This window comes from Dipodomys ordii, unplaced genomic scaffold (assembly GCF_000151885.1).
Source record: "Dipodomys ordii isolate 6190 unplaced genomic scaffold, Dord_2.0 Scaffold106, whole genome shotgun sequence".
Lineage (NCBI taxonomy): Eukaryota > Metazoa > Chordata > Mammalia > Rodentia > Heteromyidae > Dipodomys > Dipodomys ordii.
In genome coordinates, this window is record NW_012267322.1 from 4963696 (window position 1) to 4985656 (window position 21961).

At 36.0% G+C, this 21961-nt stretch overlaps 1 protein-coding gene across 6 annotated transcripts in view; it reads left to right on the forward strand.

The window, feature by feature from the left end:
* Positions 1 to 21961, forward strand: part of Chd9 (chromodomain helicase DNA binding protein 9) — a 130657-nt gene that overhangs the window by 27179 nt on the left and 81517 nt on the right. For all 6 annotated transcript variants that reach the window (XM_013027939.1, XM_013027941.1, XM_013027938.1 and 3 more), the window contains exons 3-7: positions 12996 to 13107; positions 17395 to 17541; positions 19019 to 19087; positions 19168 to 19223; positions 20275 to 20392. In XM_013027939.1, coding sequence (XP_012883393.1) covers positions 12996 to 13107; positions 17395 to 17541; positions 19019 to 19087; positions 19168 to 19223; positions 20275 to 20392 — 502 coding nt within the window. The remainder of the gene's footprint in view (positions 1 to 12995; positions 13108 to 17394; positions 17542 to 19018; positions 19088 to 19167; positions 19224 to 20274; positions 20393 to 21961) is intronic.

A 21961-nucleotide genomic window follows, 5' to 3' on the forward strand; every position in this document is an offset into this window, starting at 1 on the left:
TTTTTTAATTGTTTTTTTTACGTATTTATTTTTGCCATGCTGGGGCTTGTGAATCAGGGCCTGAGGTATGCCTAGCTTTTTTCACTCAAGGCTAACACTCTACCATTTGAGCCATAGCTTCACTTCCCGCTTTTGGAAGGTTAATTGTATATAGAGGCTCATGGACTTTCTTTCTCAGGCTGACTTCAAAGCACCTTTCTTCTAGCTCAGCCTCCTGAGTAGCTATTATTATAGACATAAAGCATGGGAGCTTTGCTGAGTTAATAGCATTCAAAACAGATAAGACAATACCTGGAATTGTTTAGAAAGTGTCAGTTATGAGAAAATAAGTAGCATCTAGCTATTTAAGGAAACAGATAAAACCAGAAGCCATGCACAGTTTTTTTCTTTTTTTTGGCTTTGTTTTGTTTGGTCAGTTTTGGGGCTTGATCTCTTGGCCTACATGCTGTGCTGTCCCTTACTCCCTTTGCTCAAAGCTAGCAATCTACCACTTTAAGCCACAGCCTACTTCAGATTTTCTGCTTGTTAGTTGAACTAAGAGTCTCATGGATTTTGCTGCAGTCTGGCTTTGAACAGCTATCCTCAGATCTCCTGAGCAGCAAGGATTACAGGCATGAGCCACCAGCGCTTGGCGCTGTGTGGGTGTGTGGGTGTGTGTGGGGGGGGGGTGTGGGTGTGTGTGGGTGGTATGTGAGTGTGTGATTTGGTGGTCTGGTGTTCCTGTTGCTGATTTGGTGGTGGTGGTCTTTTTATGATTTTGGGGATGAGAACTAGAACCTCGTCTATGCCTGCATATTCAGCAAGCACGTTCTCTCTGGGCTGTATCTCTAAGTCCAACAATAGTTACTAACTAACCAAAATCTTATGTACCTTTGACATATTTAAGAATTACTGCATTAGCTAAAATAAAGCATCCTTTGAAAACTAGCTTGCTTTTCCAATATAGCAGATTATTAATATGTATTTTTACATGTCTGCTTATCCATTAACAAAAATTGCATTTGGGAAAATTAGGGTAAATTTTGTTGGAAGTGGATAGGGAACTTGAGTGAGTTTTCTGTGTCATATGGAAGGGTATGAGTTGAAATGGAAATGCCAGGAACAAAATGAAGGATTTTAATGTTGGACTGGAAATCAGTTTTATTACTTTGACATTTTTCATGATCTTGACAGCCAGATTAGATTATAAAAAGCCATTTTCATGAAGAAGAAATTATTTCAGTAATACTGAATACAAAATAGTTGTTTTTTTTCCCCAATGGAATGAATAAATAGAATGAAGGTGACACCATTAATTGAATTTATTAAAAAAATCTCTGGTGGTGTGGCTAAAGTGATAGAGCACTTACAGGTGAGTGAGAGCACTTACAGGTGAGTGGAAGAGGAGGGGGAGATAGTGAGTTCCCAATACTGGAAATACTGAAGAGTTAGATTCTTCCTCCTTTTCTTTTCTTCTTTTCTTTTCCTTCCTTCTCTCCCTCCCTCCCTCTCTTTTTCTTTCCTTCTCTCTTTCTTTCTTTCTCTCTCTTTCTTTCTTTGTTTCTTTCTTTCTCTCCCTCTCTTTCTTTTTCTCTTCTCTTCTTTCTTTTCTTAATTTTGGTTGTAGGACTTGAACTCAGGGTCTGGGTGTTTCTCTGAGCTTTTTTGTTTAAGGCTAATATCTCTTTTTCCAGTATTCTGGTGGTTAAGATAAGAGATAAGAATGTCGTAGACTTTGTTGTTCCACTGACTTTGAACTACAATACAGAGATCTCAGTTCTCCTGAGTAGCTAGGATTATAGGCATAGGCTGGGCTACCAGCATCTGGCTTGGAGTGTTAGACTCTAAAATACTAAAATTTATTTCAAGTTCAAGACCTACAATAGAATTTTATTAGGACTTGCTTTGTTCTTTGATCGTGTAATGGGATGTCACATGGTTTGATGATTTGTAACATTTAAATTAGGTTCTATGTTGTCAGTTAATATTTACTTCTCCCTGTTATATATATTTTATAGGTTATATATATGTTATTTATATGTTATATATATTTTAGTAATATCAGTATAATGCTTTTAGTGTTTAATGTATTCTCATAGTTATTTAAGTTTAAACAGTTACAATCCTTTATGATTACTTTTTTGTTTTGTATTTTTCATAATTCTTTTATTTGTTACAGGAATAATAATAGTTCCTATTAATAGTTCAGAAAGTGTTCTACCACTGAGATACTTGGCCTCACTCTCTACTCTAGTCTTTGCAACATCCACAAAAGAAGGAAAAATAACATTGGTTAATATTACCTTATTAGCTTTTCCCCCTCAAAGCTGGTGCTTTACCACTTAAGCCACAGCTCTACTTCCAGCATTTTGATGACTTATTAGAAATAAGATTCTGACATACTTTCTTCTCCAGGCTGGCTTTTAATCACAGTCCTCTGATCTCAGCCTCCTAAGGAGCTAGGATTACAGACATGCATGAGTTATCTGTGGCCAGTATGTGTGTTATCTTCTTTAAGCAAACGTAACATACATGCCTTTAGAGAGACAGTTCTATCTGTATTAAAGTCTAAGGGAATAATAAGGAATTATCAGAAATTATTAGTTTATTCTTTATTAATAAAGCTGACTTTATGTTTATAATTCTTCAAAAGGATAGACGTTTTGAAAATGTCTGTTTCAAAAATGGTAAATACTTTATTTCTTGGTGTATCAAGTAAAACAGTTATAAATTTTTGGTTTCAATTTATATATTTATTCTCTTACTAGTCTTTAAGTTTTTTTGTACAAAGGAGTTTCAATTGAACAAGTAATTTATGAATACAGTATATATTGATCACTGTAACCACTTCCATCATTCTTCTCCTGATCCATACCAATCCCACCCTCAAGTTGCAGATAAAATGCTTTATTGATTTTACTGCTTACAGCTCAGTTACAAACCTCAATGAAGAATAAGTATTTTTCTGCAGAGAGAGTGGACATACATGTTCCTTAGTGGGAATTTATGTTAAGATTTATTCTTCCATTTTGAAGAATTAGGAATTAGATCTTCATATTAGACTAGTAAAGTTTATTGCAAAACCAGGTGTAATTCTTTTTTTTTTGGTTTGTCACGAGGCCTGAACTCTGAGCCTGGGTACTGTCCCTCAGCACTTCAGCTCAAGGCTAGCGCTCTACCACTTGAGCCACAGCACCACTTCTTACTTTTTCTGCTTATGTAGGGCTGAGGAATCGAACCCAGGGCCTCATGCATGTAAGGCAAGCACTCTACTGCTAACCTATCTTCCCGAAGTGTAATTCTTTTGAACTTAACATTATTAGTTAGAAGACATACTATTAATTTTATGTGTCCCCTAATAAAAGAAAAAAAATGTTGCCATTTAAAACTATGGCATGTTAAAGTCTTATGTGGTGGTGCAAATTACGTATTCAGGAGGATGAGGTAAGAGAATCATGAGTTCAAGGCTATCTTGAACTATATAGCAAATTTGATAGCGTGGTATAGACATAATAACATATTACTCAATGAGTCTTGATTACAGAAATTTTAGTATATGAAAAAGTATTTTTTTAAGAATTAACATAAACAGAAAAATTCAGAGGTGGTGCTGTGGTAGATGGCTAGCCTTGAGCACAGAGAGGCTCAAGGACAGAGCCGTAGGCCCTGAATTCAAGCCCCAGGACTGGGGAGTGAAGGGGGGAAAGAATTAAAATTAACCTGTGACAAATACATTGACTGATCAGTACTCAACTATTTGGGTCTTTACTGATGATTCATATTAAATAGCTTATTGACTTCAATCTTCTGGGGGGAAATGGTGTCTTATTTTAAATAGTAAGTTGTAAGTTGTCCAAAGTTTCCTTAGACATTTATAGATTAGTATTTCAACTATAATTAAAAGTCCTTTTTAAAACTTGCTTGCTTTTCCAGGATGAGTTTAACCTAGTACCTGTGGTTTTTCTTTTTTCCCAATTCAGGAATTGGTCTCAAGGTCTTGAACCTCAGGGTCCTCTAGCTCTCACTTGGCTTCTTTGCTCACAGTTGGCACTCTACCACAGGAGCCATGCCTTCAGCTTGGCATTTTACTAATTCGCCGATGAGTCTCTTGAACTTTTCTACTTCAGCTGGTTTTGAACCTTTATCCTTCAGATCAGCCTCCTGAACTATAGGCACCTGGCTTAAGCTGGTATCTTGAGTCATTTTACTGAGTAAAATGCTTTTATCAAAAGGAAAAGGTTGCAAGGACTGGTGATGCAATGCATACGTGTAATCAATCCCAGCTCTCCAAAGGTAGAAGAAGGAGGATCCTAAGTCTAAGTCTAGTTGGGGCTGCTTGGGGACACTTGGATTTCAAAACCAAAACAAACCAAAAAAAAAAAGACATTAAAAAATCCAGTATGTATTTCTGATTTCTTTTGAAAATTTTCACTTTTTTTCAATTGTTATTATAAAGATGTACAGAGTGGTTACAGTTAACTAAGTGAGGTAAAGAGTACGTTTCTTCTTAGACAATGTCATTTTATGCTTCACTTTCCCCCTCCCATCCCTGCCTACAAGTTTCATAGTTCATTTCCACATGGTGTCTACTGAGTACTATGACTGCATTTGTATTTTTTTTTTATCAATTTTAAAGCTTGTTTTTTTTTGGTTTTCTCAGGCTGTTCTTAAACTTGAAATTCTCCTGCCTCAGCCTCTCAAGTGCTGTGATTGCAGGGTTGTGCTTCAAGGCCCAGTGTAAATTGCTTATATTAATTACAATAAATGGACTAATTGAGTAAGATTCATTGTCCAATTATTGCAGTCAGAAAATCAACAGGGGGCAATTACTGATTGACTGTGTTGTATGCAGCTTGTTACACAGAATGTACTAATAAAGAGTGGGCAGGTTTTAGATGAATGCATAAGTTGCATGTACAAATCAAATATGAATATGTCAAGCATAAACACTGGGATTTTCTAGTCTATACTTACTAAAGGAATTAACATTTCAAATTCATACCTTAGTTTCAAATTCTTTTTTCTGACAGAAACAAAGTTTTTTTGTTTTGTTTTTTTTTGCTTTAAAAATATTGCTACAGGATTGGGAAGGTGGCTCAGTGGTAGCATGCTTGCCTTGCATGCATGAGACCCTGGGTTTGATTCCTCAGCATCACATAAGCAGAAAAAGTAGGAAGTGGCGCTGTGGCTCAAGTGGTAGAGTACTAGTCTTGAGCTGAAGAGTTGAGGGACAGCACCCAGGCCCAGAGTTCAGGCCCCACAACTGACAAAAATAAATAAATACATAAAATATTGCTACAATTGGCTAACATTGATAATGTATGCTGAGATCAGTGTCTAGAGTTTCTCTTAGAATCAACTGAGATAACCTTTTTTTTTTTTGTCGGTCATGGGGCTTGAACTCTGGGCCTGGGTGCTGTCCCTCAGCTCTTCAGCTCAAGGCGAGCGCTCTACCAGTTGAGCTACAGCGCCACTTCCAGTTTTCTAGTGGTTTATTGGAGATAGGAGTCTCACAGTCTCTCCTGCCCGGGCTGGCTTTGAACCTCGATCCTCAGATCTCAGCCTCCTAAGTAGCTAGGATTACAGGCGTGAGTCACCAGCGCCCGGCTCAACTGACATAACTTAATATAGGCAAAAGTCATTTGAAAGTTTAACTGTTCTACAAATACGGAATAGTTTTACATTATATTGAATATTCCTAGAATTTTCTGCAGAATCTAATTATTTTTGATCCAGTAGCTCCCAAACCTGTTCAAGCACCAAAAAAGCTTTTAAAAACCTTAGCTGAGACCGAGGCAGGAAGATCAAAAATTGAAGGCTCCCCTGGGCTATACAGGGACACAATATTTCTAACCAAAATCTTTTTAAAGGGGCTGGGAAAATAAATCATTGATGTAGAGTGCTTACCTAGCATGTGTGATCAATCCCAAAATGTTAGGATCCACTTACTATATTATAATCCTAGGGTTGGGACTTAGAAATCTAGTAGGTTTGTTTTTGTTTTGCTTTGTTTCTTTTTCTTTGTATGTTTGGTTTTTCTTATTTTGAAATAAGACTGACTTACAAAGATAGGTCAGAGTTTCCTTAGGCTTTCCTCTCTGTTTCCTCAAATGCTGATGTTTTTATGTAACCATAGCATCATTATCAAAAACCAGGAAATAAATATTTATGCAGTCCTATTAACTAATCCCTAGGCCTCATGCACATTGTCAGTCTCACCCTAAACCTCTTTTTAAATATAAGGTCTCATTTGTGTGGTCCACACTTGTCTGAAGATCCTCCTTAAGGTCTCAGCCTTTTGCGTACTGGGATTGCAGATACATGTCCCCACACTGGCTCTTCCTTTTTTAGTCAGAGTCAAATTCAGTACTTCACATTTCTTTTTTTTTTTTTTTTTGGTTTTTGGGTTTTTTTTGGGTCCGGTCGTGGGCCCTGAACTCTGGGCCTGGGCGCTGTCCCTCAGCTCTTCAGCTCAAGACTAGCGCTCTACCACTTGAGCCACAGCGCCACTTCCAGCTTTTTTCTTTTTGCTTATGTGGTGCTGAGGAATCGAACACAGGGCCTCGAGCATGCAAGGCAAGTGCTCTACCACTGAGCCACCTTCCCAGCCCTCACATTTCATTTTGTTGCATCTCTCCTTCACCTCTACTTTGGGGATAGTTCCTTGCCTTTGTCTTTATTATGTGTGTATTTCATTGAGTGTTTTGCTGGCTAATTGTTATGTAACCCAAACTGGCCTCAAACTCAGGATTATTATAGACTAATTTTCACTTTTGTAGTAGTGTGACAATTACTTTGTTGATTGATTCTCGTTTAGACTTTATAGGATGATTATTCATGAGGATTTATTTGTCTATCTATCTATCCACCTATCTATCTACCTATCTATCTACCTATTGTTGGTCCTGGGGCATAAAGTCAAGGCCTACACATTGTTCCTAAGCTGTTCTGTTCAAGGCCAGTGCTTCTGCCACTTGAGCTACAGTTCTACCTCTGCCATTTTGCTGGCTAATTGGAGTTAAGGCTGGCTTTGAACTTTGATCCTTAGATATCAGCCATCTGAGTAGCTAGGGTTATAGACATGAGCCACTGTCACAGTGCTAGGAATCTGTATTGTTAAACTGACAGACTTGGGGCTGGTGATAGAGTACAATGATAGTGTGCTTGCCTGCTATGCTTAAGCAACTGGGTTAGGTCCCCAACATCAGAACAAAAATGTCTATTAAATAGGCAGTTTTTTAATGAAGCCTGTCCCATACTGATCTGATACCAACATAATTGTTCCCCTAAAGTAGTATTACCTAGATACCATTTTAGAACTTACAGTAATTTGATAGACTTTTACAGTTTCCAATAAAGTTCATGTAAGTACCCCAGTTTAAAAATAAACAAAATACTTGCCTGGCAATTGTGAGGCCCTGAATTCAATTCTTTACTGCAATAAAAACAAAGGATTGGAGGGAAGGGGGAAAGTAAGAAGGAAACAAAAAGAATGAATGATATCAAGGAACAGAAATCCAACTTTTTAAATGGAATATACTTTTTGGACTTAAAAAGGTTTAGCAGGATCCGGTTAATATCCAAAATAATGCTTTCAAATACTTAGTGTATAGGTATAGAGGAAGTATAAGTGGGAGACTTACTATTGCTTACTATTGCTATCTCCAGCAATAAAAAATAATTACACATAGTTGTAAAACATTTTACTTTTTTGTGGATTGGTAAAATATTATTAGTTTATGAAATAAGATGTCATTCTAGGCCTATGGAGCAATACTGGAAGAAAAATGGCACTTGTGGAAAATAAAATAAAAATTACTTTTTTCTTTTTAAGTGAAATTTTCAAGTAATAAAATTTTTTGATGGGTGCAGTTTATACTTTTAGCTTCTTCATTCTTGGTAGGCTGGCTCTATACCACTTGAGCCACACACCCCAGTCTGTGGTTCTTTTAGAGATGCAATCTAGTGAACTTTTCTGCTTCAGGTGACTTTATACCTTGTGGGTAGGGGTATAGACATGAGCTACTAGCACTACCCAGATCTTGGAGAGAGAGAGAGAGAGAGTGTCTGTGTCTGTGTCTTAGGGCTTGAACTTGGGGCCTGGGTACTGGCTCTGAACTTTTTTGCTCTAGGGTAGCACTCTACTACTTGAACCATATTTCCTTTTCTAGTTTTTTAGTGGTTATTTGGAGATGAGTCTCCTGGACTTTCCTGCCCAGGCTGTCTTTGAACTGCAATCCTCAGGTATCAGCCTCCTGAGTAGCTAGGTTACAGGCATGCGCCATGAGTGCCTGGCCCCTGGGCAACATTTTTCTTCTAGATTGTTACTATTAAGGAGTTGAACAGAGGGGTTACAATTTGATAAGTCAGGTTTTGAGTGCAATGTTTCTTGGGCAGTATCCAAGAAATGTCCCCTTTCTTTACTTTCCCTCATTTTCTTCCTCACGTCCCTATTCACAAGTTACATCATTCATGTTTTTACATAGTGTATATTGAATATAACGACTACATTTGCTCACCTTTATTCTTGTGACCCCTTCCACTGTACCATATACCCCTCCAAAAAAAACCCCAAACAACAGGTTTCCATTTCCTGGAGTTTGTTTTGATAAATAATATTTAGATATTTAGAGAAGGTAGTCCTTTGAATTCCTTCCCTTAGTATACCTAGTTTTAAGAGGTAAATGTTTGTATGTAAATGTGTAGGATCTTGTATACATTTTTATGTCTAGTTGTACTTTTGATCTTCTTGGGAAATATTTTTATCTAACCTATTTCTACTGCCAAATAGACTGAATCTTAAGATTTTATAATACTTATTAAATGATATGTTTTTCTAGGGACTATAGATAATATTATAATAATATTATTTTATTTTACCAGCTCATTCTTGAGACTCTTCCTCTTACGTTATTGTAAAGGAATGGCTGACTACTTCATAGTCATTTATGAATAATTCATTCAGTATATCAAGCATAGAGAAAATTCTTTTTTTGCAGGGGCGTGATGGGGGGGGAGATAGATTGTCATGCTTGAACTCAGGGCCTTGGTGCTGCCTTGAGCTTTTTTGCTCAATGCTAATGCTCTACCTTTGAGCCACAGAGCCACTTCTGGTTTTCTGGGAGTTAATTGGATATACAAGTCTTATGGACTTTACTGGCTAGGCTGGCTTCAAACCATGATCCTCAGATCTCAACTTACTGAGTAGCTAGGATTACATGCGTGATCCACCAGTACCTAGCAAAAATACCTTTTAAAGCAGTATATGTTAAAGGACACTATCATAGAGTTTGATTCACAAATCATAGGGAATTTTTTCTTAGGCAGTAAAACTCTCCCTTTATCAGTATCATTCCCATCTACAAACTAGTGTACAGTACTTATTAAGGATGGGGGTAGATATCATGGGAAAGAGTATCAAATAAACTTATTAACAACCATGCCATTGAAAAATCTCCTGCACAGATGCCTTAGATTGCATGGGATAATCATGATCATAAGGGTTATCCTTAGGAAAAGGTGACTTCCAGAACAAGGAAGATCAAGATAGCTGTCTAGAAAACTTACGTCACACACTTGTCTGTTCTATGACATAGGTGCTTCTCTGAATTTATTAGCAGATTGTTGCTTTCTTATGTTTATAGAAAGTGAGGAATTGGACTTGTAGGCATTTTAAGATTTTGTTACCAGTAAGAGATACATGCACTTATGTCTAATAGACAATTGCTTATAAAATTCTAAAAATAATTTACTAGCTGGATGCTGGTCGCTCATACCTATAATCCTAGCTACTCAGGAGGCTGAAATATGAAGGTTTATGTTCAGAGGCATCCTAAATAGAAAAAAATTGAGTAACTCTTACCTCCAATTAACCAGCAAAAATAGATGGATTGGAAGCATGGTTCAAATGGTAGAATGCCAGCTGTGAGTAGAAAAAGCCAAATGAATGGATAAAGTCCTGTGTTGAAGCCACAATACCAGCGCATGCTCTCCCTCCCTCCCTCCCTCCCTCCCTCCCTCTCTCCCTCTTTTTCCCTCTCTCCCTCTTTTTCCCTCTCTCTCTCCAGTTCCACTAGTCATTTTGTAATAATGGGGTATATTGTACAACGTCCAGTCTGGAGCATACTAAGCATGTGTGCTGCAAGTAGGTTACCCCTCCCACTTTGGTAGATGATTTTCACATTGTGTTAATATTTTAGTGTGTACTTAGTATAAAGTTAAAGAGTATAGGTCATTCATTCAACATGGCCTATTGACATTTTGATCAGGAAACTCAGTGAATTTGAGATGTGTAAGGATGATGCTGCTATGTAACTTTTTTTTTTTTTTGGTCGGTGATGGGCCTTAAACTCTGGGACAAGGCACTGTCTCTTAGCTCTTCAGCTCAAGGCTAGTGCTCTACCACTTGAGCCACAGTGCCACTTCTAGTTTTCTGAGTGGTTTATTGGAGATAAGAGTCTCACAGAAGCCAGGTGCTCATGGCTTATGCCTGTAATCCTAGCTACTCAGAAGGCTTAGATCTGAGAATCATTTTTCAAAACCAGCCCAGGCATAAAAGTCTGTGAGACTCTTATCTCCAATAAACTACTAGAAAACTGGTAGTGGTGCTGTGGCTCAAACGGTAGAGCACTTGTCTTGAGCTGAAGAGCTGAGGGACAGCACCCAGGCCCAGAGTTCAAACCCCATGCCGACCAAAAAAAACAGTCTCACAGACAGAGTTTCTTGCCTGGCCTGGCTTTGAACGACGATCCACAGATCTCAGCCTCCTAAGTAGCTAGGATTATAGGCGTGAGCCACTAGCACCTTATAACTTTTTTTTAAGTGATTGATTTTAAGTAAGTGCATTTAATGCTAATATGTAAATGATAGTAGAGGGAGTATACAAAATAAAAGCAATGATAAAATAATGGTGCCATAGCAAGGGTACAAATCAATAACAGTTGTTTCTTATCAGCATCAAATACTGTGTTCCATATAAAGCCACATGTGTACACCATCGCTACAAAGACATTTTACAGTATATGACTCTAAGACAATTTAAGATGTCTAGTAGGCAATATGTTTATTTCAAGTCCTCTATAATCTTAAAACACTGTCATTGACAAAAGCATTGTTATGTTGGACACTTTGCTGTTACTGCATATAGGAAAGGGTCTGAAGGTAGAATTTGGAGAAATATTGAAACCTAAGGGATTAGCAGAAAAAAATTTTCAGAGATTAATTTTACCAAAAATCAAAGGTTACAGAGAGGAAATTTGACTGTTGTGTCACAGCGCCAACAGTACAGAGGAAAGATGGTAATTTAGTAATATGTTTGAAAATAAGAGTTTAATGTTTTCCACTGGATTTGGCATTGTAAAGGGCATTTGTGGCTCTAAACTTACGAGTTCAGGCTTTAGAAAACTGAGATATATTAGATATCTATCATTTAATATTAAATCTAATGATATATTTAATATTTTTCATTAAATATCTTACTTTTTGGGCCTTTGAATGAGTTATTTAACATCTCAAAGTTTAGCTTGCTCTCCTTATAAAATAATAGTATTTGTATCTCAAAGTTGTTTGAACATAAAGTGAAAGGTAGCATATCAAGTCGGCAGAAAAGTTCATTCATAGCCAACACTGAACAGATGGAAGCTATGAATTTGAAATGTATTTCCAAGGGTTCAGATTACAGTGCATTGACTTTGGAAAGGTATAGCTAAGGAAGAGGAGGGATGACATGGTATCTACAGCAGATATGCTCTCAAGAGAGACTTTTATTTTAGGAGGGAAACTACAGTAAGGAAAATGAACAAGGATGGAAATAAGCATTAACATGGTGCAAAGAGTGTAATGTGACTGGCTCCTTCATTTTGTTTCATTAGACTCTTTTTAAGATTGTCTGATTTCCTTCTTCTAGCATAGGGTATGTACTCCTCTGTATTTATTCCTTTTTCACATATTCAGAACTGTGCAAATACCAAATAAGAATTCACATTATCTTGTTGATCATGGCAATAGAAGAATAACTTAGGAGAACATTTTTCTACAACTTCCATCCCCCTTTGAAATCTAGTCATCTAGTAATTGGCAAAGTCTTACCAGTTTTGCTTCTACAATAAAATACCTCTCTTCACTTTTCATCCACAGTGCCTTAGCCTTAGACCATACTCTTCATCCCTCATCTGAATTGTCATTTGCCTTCTCACAGAAAGAAGTAAGATGTTAAGTAATTAAGAAGTAGAAGGAGCCAGGTGCAGCTGGCCTCTCATCTATAATCCTAGCTAACTGGGAGTGTGAGATCTGAGGATTGCTGTTTGAAGCCAGCTGGGGTAGGAAAGTCGGTGAGACAATAAACTACAAAAAAAACAAAAAGCCCTGAAGTGGAACTATAGTTTGGGTGTTAGAGCAATAGCCTTGAGCAAAAGAAACTCTGAGTTCAAGCCTCAGGACTGGCAAGAAAAAAAAATCCTTCATTTAAAATCTGAGTTTTTTTTTTTATTGTTTAGCAGTTATGTCAGTTGAAACTTTTCCCTTAAAAAGGTACATTTGACCTTAATGTAATAGGATTAGACTTCCTTCCTATGAACTATTGGTTTGTATTCAATTATAGTTCATGAGCTGGATGTAGGTTGTTCATGTCTGTAATCTTAGCTACTCAGGAGCTGAGATCTGAGCATCCGTGTTTGGATCTTGTCCAGGGAGACAAACCCACATCCAAGAGACTCTTAGCTCCAGTTAACCAGTAAAAAAGAACTAGAACTAGAGTCATGACTTGTGGCTCAAGTGTATAGTGTTAGCCATGAGAAAAAATTTTGAGTAAGAACATGAGGCCATCAGTTCACGACCCAGTACTGGCACACACACAAATAATAATAGATTTTGTGTTTTGAAAAATGTCAGTAAATTTCAGGATAATTATCATTTTCATTTAGGCATAGAAGTAATACAAAATAAAAGAAAATTTATGCCAGTCTTTGACCAAATGAAAAAAAAAGTATTTAATGATTATTCTTTTCCATTTGAAATAGCAAACTCATTATTTCATTGGGTAAGAAACAAAAAAGAAAGACTGAGTCTTCAGATGAAATATCTGATGCAGAGCAGATGCCACAACACACATTGAAAGATCAAGACTCTCAAGTAAGTATTATATTTTTTTTGTGAATCAAAACAAAACTATTTAGCTAGGCATAATGTTTTATTTTGAATGTTTACACTGTAGTTTAGTAGTAAGCATAAAGTTTATTGTATAGTAGAACTTACAAGACAGTATTAGTATGATATGTTCCTAGTAGTTTTACCATAGAATATTAGATGTGGGAGGAAACGTGTATGCTGTACTTGCCCCTTATTTTTCAGGTAATAAAACTGAAACCTTGAGAGGTTAAGTAACAGTACAGAGTCCTTGATGGATTTTAACATAGAAAAGTACCTAATGATATTATCCTACACTTGTGGAGTGCTTTTAAATAAATTTAATTATAAAGATACTGATTTTTAAAAATCATAGAAGTGACAAAACAAATGGATTGAATCATTCCTAGAGACAGTTCTTTTGGTCTGCTTCTGTTGATGTAGGAGACTGCTGATATTAAAAATCCCCTAACATAGACATAAATCTTATACAGTTTGCCTTTTAAAATAGTTGGATATTAAAAATAACCTGTAAAGTTAAATTTTTTTAATCTATTTAGTGAAGGTCATAATAACTCAGGCCACCCTCTGCTTTCTAATATTTTTAAATACTACTGTAGGCCATAGGGGTGGTGGCAGTTGTTGAAATATGGGGCCAGGAAGCCCCTGAATAGCCTTTCTTCTTCCTTATGCAGCTTCTTATCCAATTGGAGAGTAGTGGCTCAAGGCTCCTGGGCTGCTGCAAGAGTTGAGGTAAGGGCAGTGACTGAAGCTCCTAATATTATATGGCCTGGCTTTTTTGTCATATGTTATCCTTGACTTAGGCAAACTTCATTTAACAGTTTGAGAAACTTTAGTTTGATTTTTGCAAGACTAATGCAGGCCATTTTTACATTATGCAATTATCAGACAATGAAATGGTAGTATAGGCCAACAACTTGTACATTTCTTCCATATTTTCAGTATGATATTAGGTTCCTTTGACACATCTGTTCCTTTAATAAAACAGGGCTATATTTTCTAGTAATTACAAACCTACAACAATATAACTGTGTCATAATAAAATGATGGTAAAGATCCTTGTAGCTTTCTGAAACAATGGACTTAAAACTCTTGAAAATAACAGCTTTAGAATAAGGGACAAATTAGAATTTTGAATATGGTATTTATTCTTTTACTTTGACTTTAATTGTTTTGAGTAATTATACTATATTGGAGACCAACTTTCTTTAAATGCCTCTGGCAGATTATAGTAAAATTATTGTAGGGAACAGCAAAGTAGTAGTCATTAAAAAGCATAATTCTTACTTCTTTATGCTGAGGGCTATTAGTTAATCTGTTGAAGCCTTTCAAACTCAAAAACATAGAAATAAACCGAGAGTCCACTTGTCACTTTTTTGGGTTTTTTTGTTTTTTGTTTTGGCCTATCTTGGGGCTTGAACACAGGGCCTGGGCGCTACTATGAGCCTCTTTATGCTCAAGGCTAGCACTCTACCACTTGAGCCACAGTGCCACTATCAGCTTTTTCTGAGTAGTTTATTGGAGATAAGAGCCTCACAGACCTTCCTGCTTGGCCTGGCTTTGAACTGAGACCCTCAGATCTCAGACTCCTGAATAGCTAAGATTACAGGTGTGAGCCACCAACTCTTGACATTACTATTTTTAAATTATATTTTCTAAAACAATATGAAGAAAAAACTTAAGAATAAATGGTCATTACTCAAGTAGGAGGACATCAGATTTTCTTTTTTTTTTTTTTTGTCTTTCATGGGGCTTGAACCCTGGACCTGGACACTGTCCCTGAGCTCTTCAGCTCAGGATAGTACTCTACCACTTTGAGCCACAGCACCACTTACAGTTTTTCTGGAGATAAAAGTCTCACAGACTTTCCTTCTCAGGCTGGCTTTGAACTGCAATCCTCAGATTTCAACTTCCTGAGTAGCTAGGATTACAGGCATGAGCCACCATCACCCAGCATTCAGATCTTATTTACTTACATCTTTATTTTGTGATGGGGCTTGAATTCAGTGCTCTTACTTAGATTTTTTTGCACAAGGTTGGCATTCTGCCTCATAAGCCACAACTCTACTTCATTTTTTTGCTGGTTAATGGAGAAAAGAGTCTCATTGACTTTTCTACCTGGGCTGGCTTGAAATTTTGATCCTCAGATCTTAGCTTCTTGAGTAGTTTGGATTACAGGTGAGAGCTATCAGTGCTTGGCTCTTGTTTTATATTTTTAACCTAATAGAGATGTTGTTTGAGATAATTTGTGAGAATGATATTTATTTGGCTTTGCCTACTGTGTTACTACATATTCAAGTGGAATATAATTAGTCAACTAAAGTCTTGTAACCCATGGACTTATAAATTAATCAGTTTGGCTACTTAATATTAATAATCCTTAATAAGATAAGAAAGCAGTTTATAGTGAGTGGCAATTGTTATCTCAACATTAACTTTCATAAGTCTGAAGGATTTTTAACACAATTTTTTAAAGACCATGTGAGTTATTTCAAAGTATCAGTGGGTGCCTTAGTGATCAGAAAGGAAACTAAAATACAGCTTACCACACATAATGAAGTCTTCTAAAACTGGGGTGAATTATTCTCAAATATCATTAGTTAGAAAGTATACATAATAAGACATTGGTAATATATAATATTGTTATAATAACAAATGCCATAGTTTATTATTATTTTAAACTATGCTTGAATATCTACATCATCCTGTAATAGAGTTTTAAATTTTTTTTAGCCTGGATCCATTTGATTCCCTTCTCATCATAAATATTTAATGTTTTTTTTGAACCACATATTAGTTACTTGTAGTCTTTTTATTATAATTTTATATTATCATAATATATAATTATATAACTATAAATCCTATATATGTTTGTGTTAACAAATTTATTTTGGTGTTTGAATATTTAAATATATTTATGGCCAACAGATGATCACTCACCGATAGATAGATAGATAGATAATAGAGGTGCTGGAAGTGCAACTCCATGGTAGAGTACTTACTTTGCATGCCAGTAACCTACCTTGCTACCTCTGACCCACAACTCCACCACTCCATTTTGCCCCTTCCTCTTCCTCTCATGCATACTAAAAGGATATAACTAAAAAGTAAACTACTTCAGAGGCAAATGTTGTCTGCTGCATTTGGCTGACCACATATTCCCTTTCTTTTTCCCACCATTGCACTTCTCATAAGAGACAGGGGCAAAAGTATCTTACTACACCTTACTCACTAGATATAAATAACAGTGTTCCCTTATACTACTGCAGAGACAAAACCAATTTTATTATGGCTGTGGAAGTAATGAAAGACAGACCCCACAGAGAAACATTATCAGAAACCCAAAGGAAAACATATGCTGGTTCCCTTTATGGGAGTATCATGGGATTTATTCAACACATGGAAGAAAATGGCATAGAAAATGGAAGAAGACATGGATTTACAAAATATTGAGCAATAGAGCAGTCGACTAAGATGCTTTAACCCAATGAAATTTTACAGAAGTACTAAAAAAAAAAAAAAACCTGATAAACCTAAGTCATTAGGGCTTTGCAAGCCAACTGGAGCTTTTGATTTTTTTTGTGAGAATATAAAACAATATGTAACTTTCCTTTTAAAAATTCTTGAAATACTTTAAAAATAAACTAGATATTTAGGGAGGTAAGTAAAGCCATATATGTTCTACATGTAATAGTTTTTTATTAGAGTAATAATTAGTTTTATTAGAGTAATATTTTCTTATAAGAAAGCTCATAAAATTAGTGAAAATTGAAGAAAATTAATCTCTTAAATTTAGTTATGTGGTAGATTTAATAATCATTTTAAAACACTAGTCTTTTTATTGTACCTTAAACAAACTTTCAAATATCTTGCCAAATGTTCTTTCATTTCTTAGGGCTTATGATCCCAATTAATTATTCTACCAGTAGTCATCTGATTATACTTTTTTCAGTTGGAAATACATAAATAAAATATATTTTACTCAAGCTGTTAAATGGTTTCTTTTTTAAATCACTAGATCATTTATTCATAAGCTTCTAAAGAACAATAACATTGATATTTTAAATATTTTATATTTGTAATTGCAGGAAAAACCTTAGGAATTAAACTTGTGGCCATGGGCAATTGACAATTTTCTTTAATTTAAAAGAAAACCAAGCAAAGATGAGTGTTAAATTTTGAAAATGTAATGACCATCAAGGTTAGGAATAATCTTTGTTATTTAGATTTTTAAATGAATTATATAAATCTGATCCTTGTTTTTTATTACAGAAAAGAAGGTCTAATCGACAAATTAAAAGAAAAAAGTATGCAGAAGATACAGAAGGAAAACAATCTGAAGAAGAGGTTAAAGGGGCTATGAAAATAAAAAAGAATTCAGCTCCTTTACCTGGTGAACAGCCTTTACAATTATTTGTGGTAAGACATATCCAGGATTATAGTTAAAAACACTTCAGCCAGTATAAATTTTTGTTGTTTTGTTTTTGCCTTTTTCTTCTTCTTTTTTTTTTTTTGGTCGGTCATGGGGCTTGAACTCTGGGTTTGGGCGCTATCCCTGCGCTCTTTAGTTCAAGGCAAGCGCTCTACCGCTTGAGCCACAGCACCACTTCTGGTTTTCAGGTGATTAATTGGAGATAAGAGTCTCACGGACTTTTCTCCCCAGGCTGGTTTTGAACTGTGATCCTCAGATCTCAGCTTCCTGAGTAGCTAGGATTATAGGCGTGAGCCACTGGTGCCCGGCTTGCCTTTTTCTTTTTGTTTTGTTTTGTATTGTCAAGATGATGCATAGAGGGACAAGTTACATAATTTTTTTTTTTGTTATTTCGGTTGTGGGGCCTGAACTCTGGGCCTGGGCACTGTCCCTCAGCTCTTCAGCGCAAGACTAGTGCTCTACCACTTGAGCCACAGTGCTGTGGCTTCAACTTGGCCTAGACACTGTTGCTGAGCTTTTTTGCTTAAGACTCGCAGTCTTAAGTACCACTTTAATCACAGGTCTTTATGGTGGCTAAATGGACATAAGAATCTCACAGAGTCTTCTTGGGCTGACTTGGGACTGAGATCCTAAAATCTAAGCCTTTTGAGTAGCTAGGATTATAGATGTGAGCCACCAGTACCCAACTATTAATGCAATTTTTAAGCAAGTGTGTTAAGAATACCCTTTGTATTTTCTGAGTCCAGGGCTGGGAAGGTGGCTCAGTGGTAGAGCGCTTGCCTTAGGCCCTGGGTTCGATTCCTTAGCACCACATAAGCAAAAAGAAAAAAGCCAGAAGTGGCGCTGTGGCTCAAGTGGTAGAGTGCTAGCCTTGAGCTGAAGAGCTGAGGGACAGCGCCCAGGCCCAGAGTTCAGGCCCCACAACCAGACCCAAAAAGAAAAAATTAAAATAAATAAATTTTCTGAGTCCCATCTCCTGTCATTTCTCTGAAAGTATTCAGTCTTTTGCATCATGAAAATAGTTGCTGTGTGCTATATTTTTTTACTTGTATGCCTTTTAAAATGTATTTTTCTATAATTCTTTTAGTTTTTTCCTGTCTACATTTTGAGCTAAGCACTCATTCATTAGCCGAAATCTTAGGAAGTACTTATTCTATCTGTGTTTGAGTATTCTACTTTGTACAGTGATGATAATAGTAGAGGCAATAATGGAAGTGGTAATGGATTAAATTAGTTAATATAGTGCTTATACCAATACGTAGTACATTACAAGACAGAATGTGTCAAGTATAGTGATGATGGTAACAAAAATGACACATTTTTTCCATTTTAAAAATATTCCTAATCTTTAGTGTAGTGCTCAGCACATGTGCTAAATTAATTTTATTTAGTTTATTCATAAACAGAGTAGTAACTAAAATATTTCAGAATCTGTTCTATCATACATTTTCCCCCCTTTTCTAGGAAAATCCAAGTGAAGAAGATGCTGCAATTGTAGATAAAATACTATCTTCTAGAATTGTAAAAAAGGAAGTAAGTAATGGTACCTTATACTTTATACTTTATTTTTTGTGTCATGTTTGAGATAATAATTACTAATTTTATATTCCTAGATATCACCTGGAGTGACGATTGATACAGAAGAATATTTTGTGAAATATAAAAACTAGTAAGTAATTCAGTTAAAAAATTAAAGGATGATATTCAGTTAAAAATAAGTTAATATATTTAATATGTAAACATGTAAGTTAAAATTAATTAATTTTCATTTTAGAAGTTTATTTCTAACAATTATAATTTCTTTTCTTTTTTTTGGGGGGGGGTCTGGTCGTGGGGCCTAAACTCTGGGCCTGGGTGCTGTCCCTTAGCTCTTCAGCTCAAGGCTAGCGCTCTACCACTTGAGCCACAGCGCCACTTCCGGCTTTTTTCTTTTTGCTTATGTGGTGCTGAGGAGTCGAACCCAGGGCCTCAGGCATGCAAGGCAAGCACTCTACCACTGAGCCAACTTCCCAGCCCACAATTATAATTTCTAAAATAGTTAAAAGGTACAAAGACTTGATTTGACCAGTGGTTTTAATGGTTTTTAACAGAAACTGTCAAAATGAAGGAAATCTTTATAAAAATACCCTTTTAGAAATAATAGGCATTACTCGTTGCATTTGCCTTTTGAATGTTAGATTTTATTCATCCTTTTTTGTTAAATATCTACAAGTTTTAGAGTATTTTATCAGCTGTATACAATGTGATGATTTAACTTTTGAATCTGCATTTCCTTCTTGGACATAGGTAAATTTACATGAGTTGCTACTTATAAGGATATTACTTATATTTTAATACGTTTTCTAGTTTTACTATATAATTTGGTGTATGTTTTTATATATAATTACCTTGTATTTGAAGTACGTTAGCTTTCTGAATGTGACAAAATCATTATGATGTTAAAACAAAACTTAAATTGTATTTTGCCCTTATGCTTTTGGTCTATTCACCATTCTGCTTCTCTATTGCAAATTGTAGACTTTCAGAGTACAATCTTCTTAGGATACAGCTATCATAGTCTATATTTTAAGAATTTTCATGAAATCTCCTGAAATTAAATGATTTATTGAACTACCTATTTCTAAAGGTGAAAGTATATTTTGCATGTTATAATAATTAATGTACATCTTATGAAACATCATTTTCTGTATTCTAATACGTAACTTTCATAAAAATTTTAGCTCCTATCTTCACTGTGAATGGGCCACAGAACAGCAGCTGTTGAAAGATAAAAGGATTCAGCAGAAAATCAAACGATTCAAATTGAGACAAGCACAAAGAGCACATTTTTTTGCAGATGTAAGAATGTGGACTTCTATGTGTTGGACTCAGAATACTTGTAGTATTATTTATCTAATTTAATGTAACTTTCTTAGATTCCAAGGCTGATATTTGAAAATAACTGCTATTTGCATATAGTTTTTCACCTCCTAGTATTAGCTTGGAAACTAGCTGAGACAAGGACACTAATAAGTCATAATAATACATAATGCTTTTGTTTTTAAATTAGCATGTTTTAATACTGGTCTTAAAGGTACAATTTCTGAGCTAGATATTCAAACTATAGGAAATAGCAAATAAATGAAAAAATGATTTTTATTATATATGAAATATATTCCATATTTTTCATCAATGTTTAGAACGTGCGTATATAGGACATCATTGAAAAAATATTTATTTGCCTTTCTCTGATATAGCCTTTATTAAGGCAGTTTTGGTGGTTTGTTGTTGTTGTTGTGTTAGTTGTGGGGTTTGAAATCTGGGCCCGGGTGCTGTTCCTGAGCTCTTCTGCTCAAGGCAAGTGCTCTACCACTTGAGCCACAGCTCCATTTCCAGTTTTCTGGTGGTTAATTTCCTGCCCGAGCTGGCTCTGAACCATGATCCTCAAATCTCAGCCTCCTGAGTAACTAGGTAATCCTAGTCATGAGCCTCTGGCTTTTTTTTTTTTTTTTTGCCAGTCCTGGGGCTTGCACTCAGGGCCTGGGCACTATACCTGAGCTTCTTTTGCTTAAGGCTAGCACCCTACCACTTGAGCCACAGTGCCACTTCTGGCCTTTTCTGTTTATGTGGTACTGAGGAATTGAACACAGTGCTTCATGGATGCTAGGCAAACATTCTACCTATAAGCCACATTACCAGCCCCTCCCCCCAGTTTTTTGTGTGTGTGTGCTCATCCTGGAGCTTGAAATTAGGGCCCAGGCATTTTCTCTGATCTTTTGCTTAAAATTAGTGCTCTTCCACTTCAGTCAAAGCTCTATTTCAGGATTTTACTGCTCAATTTGAGTCTTAAAGACCTTTCTGCCTGGACTGGCTTTGAATTTTGCTCCTCAGTTCTCAACCTTTTGACTAGCTAGGATTATAGGCGTGAGCCACTGGTACTTTCCCCCATGTAAATTTTTCAGTTGAAAACTTTTAAACTTTATTTTCACAAAACAGTTTTAAAAATAGTAAAACAAATTTCCACATACATTTTTTTAAATTTTTTTTTGTGAACATACTATTCAGAGGGGTTACAATTACATGGGCAGAATAATGCGGACATTTCTTATGAAGCATTGCAGCCTCCTCCTTTGTTTACCCTTCATATCCCTTCCCTACCTCCCCCTACCCCCTCACCACTCAATCACCCCCCCCAGTCACCCCCCCCGCTGCACCAGCGTTGTAAAGCTCATTTTCGACATGACCTTGTACTTCTCATTGTTGTAACAGGTCCACCTGTATCCTTAAACGACTTGTTTTTCCCCATCCCACATACATTTTAACTATACTTTCCAATTTTTAAAAACATTTACGAATGCTTTGTATTTCCATCCTTTTTCTTTTCTGTCTTTCATTTTTCTCCTTTAGAGTTACTGGAGTTTTAACTCA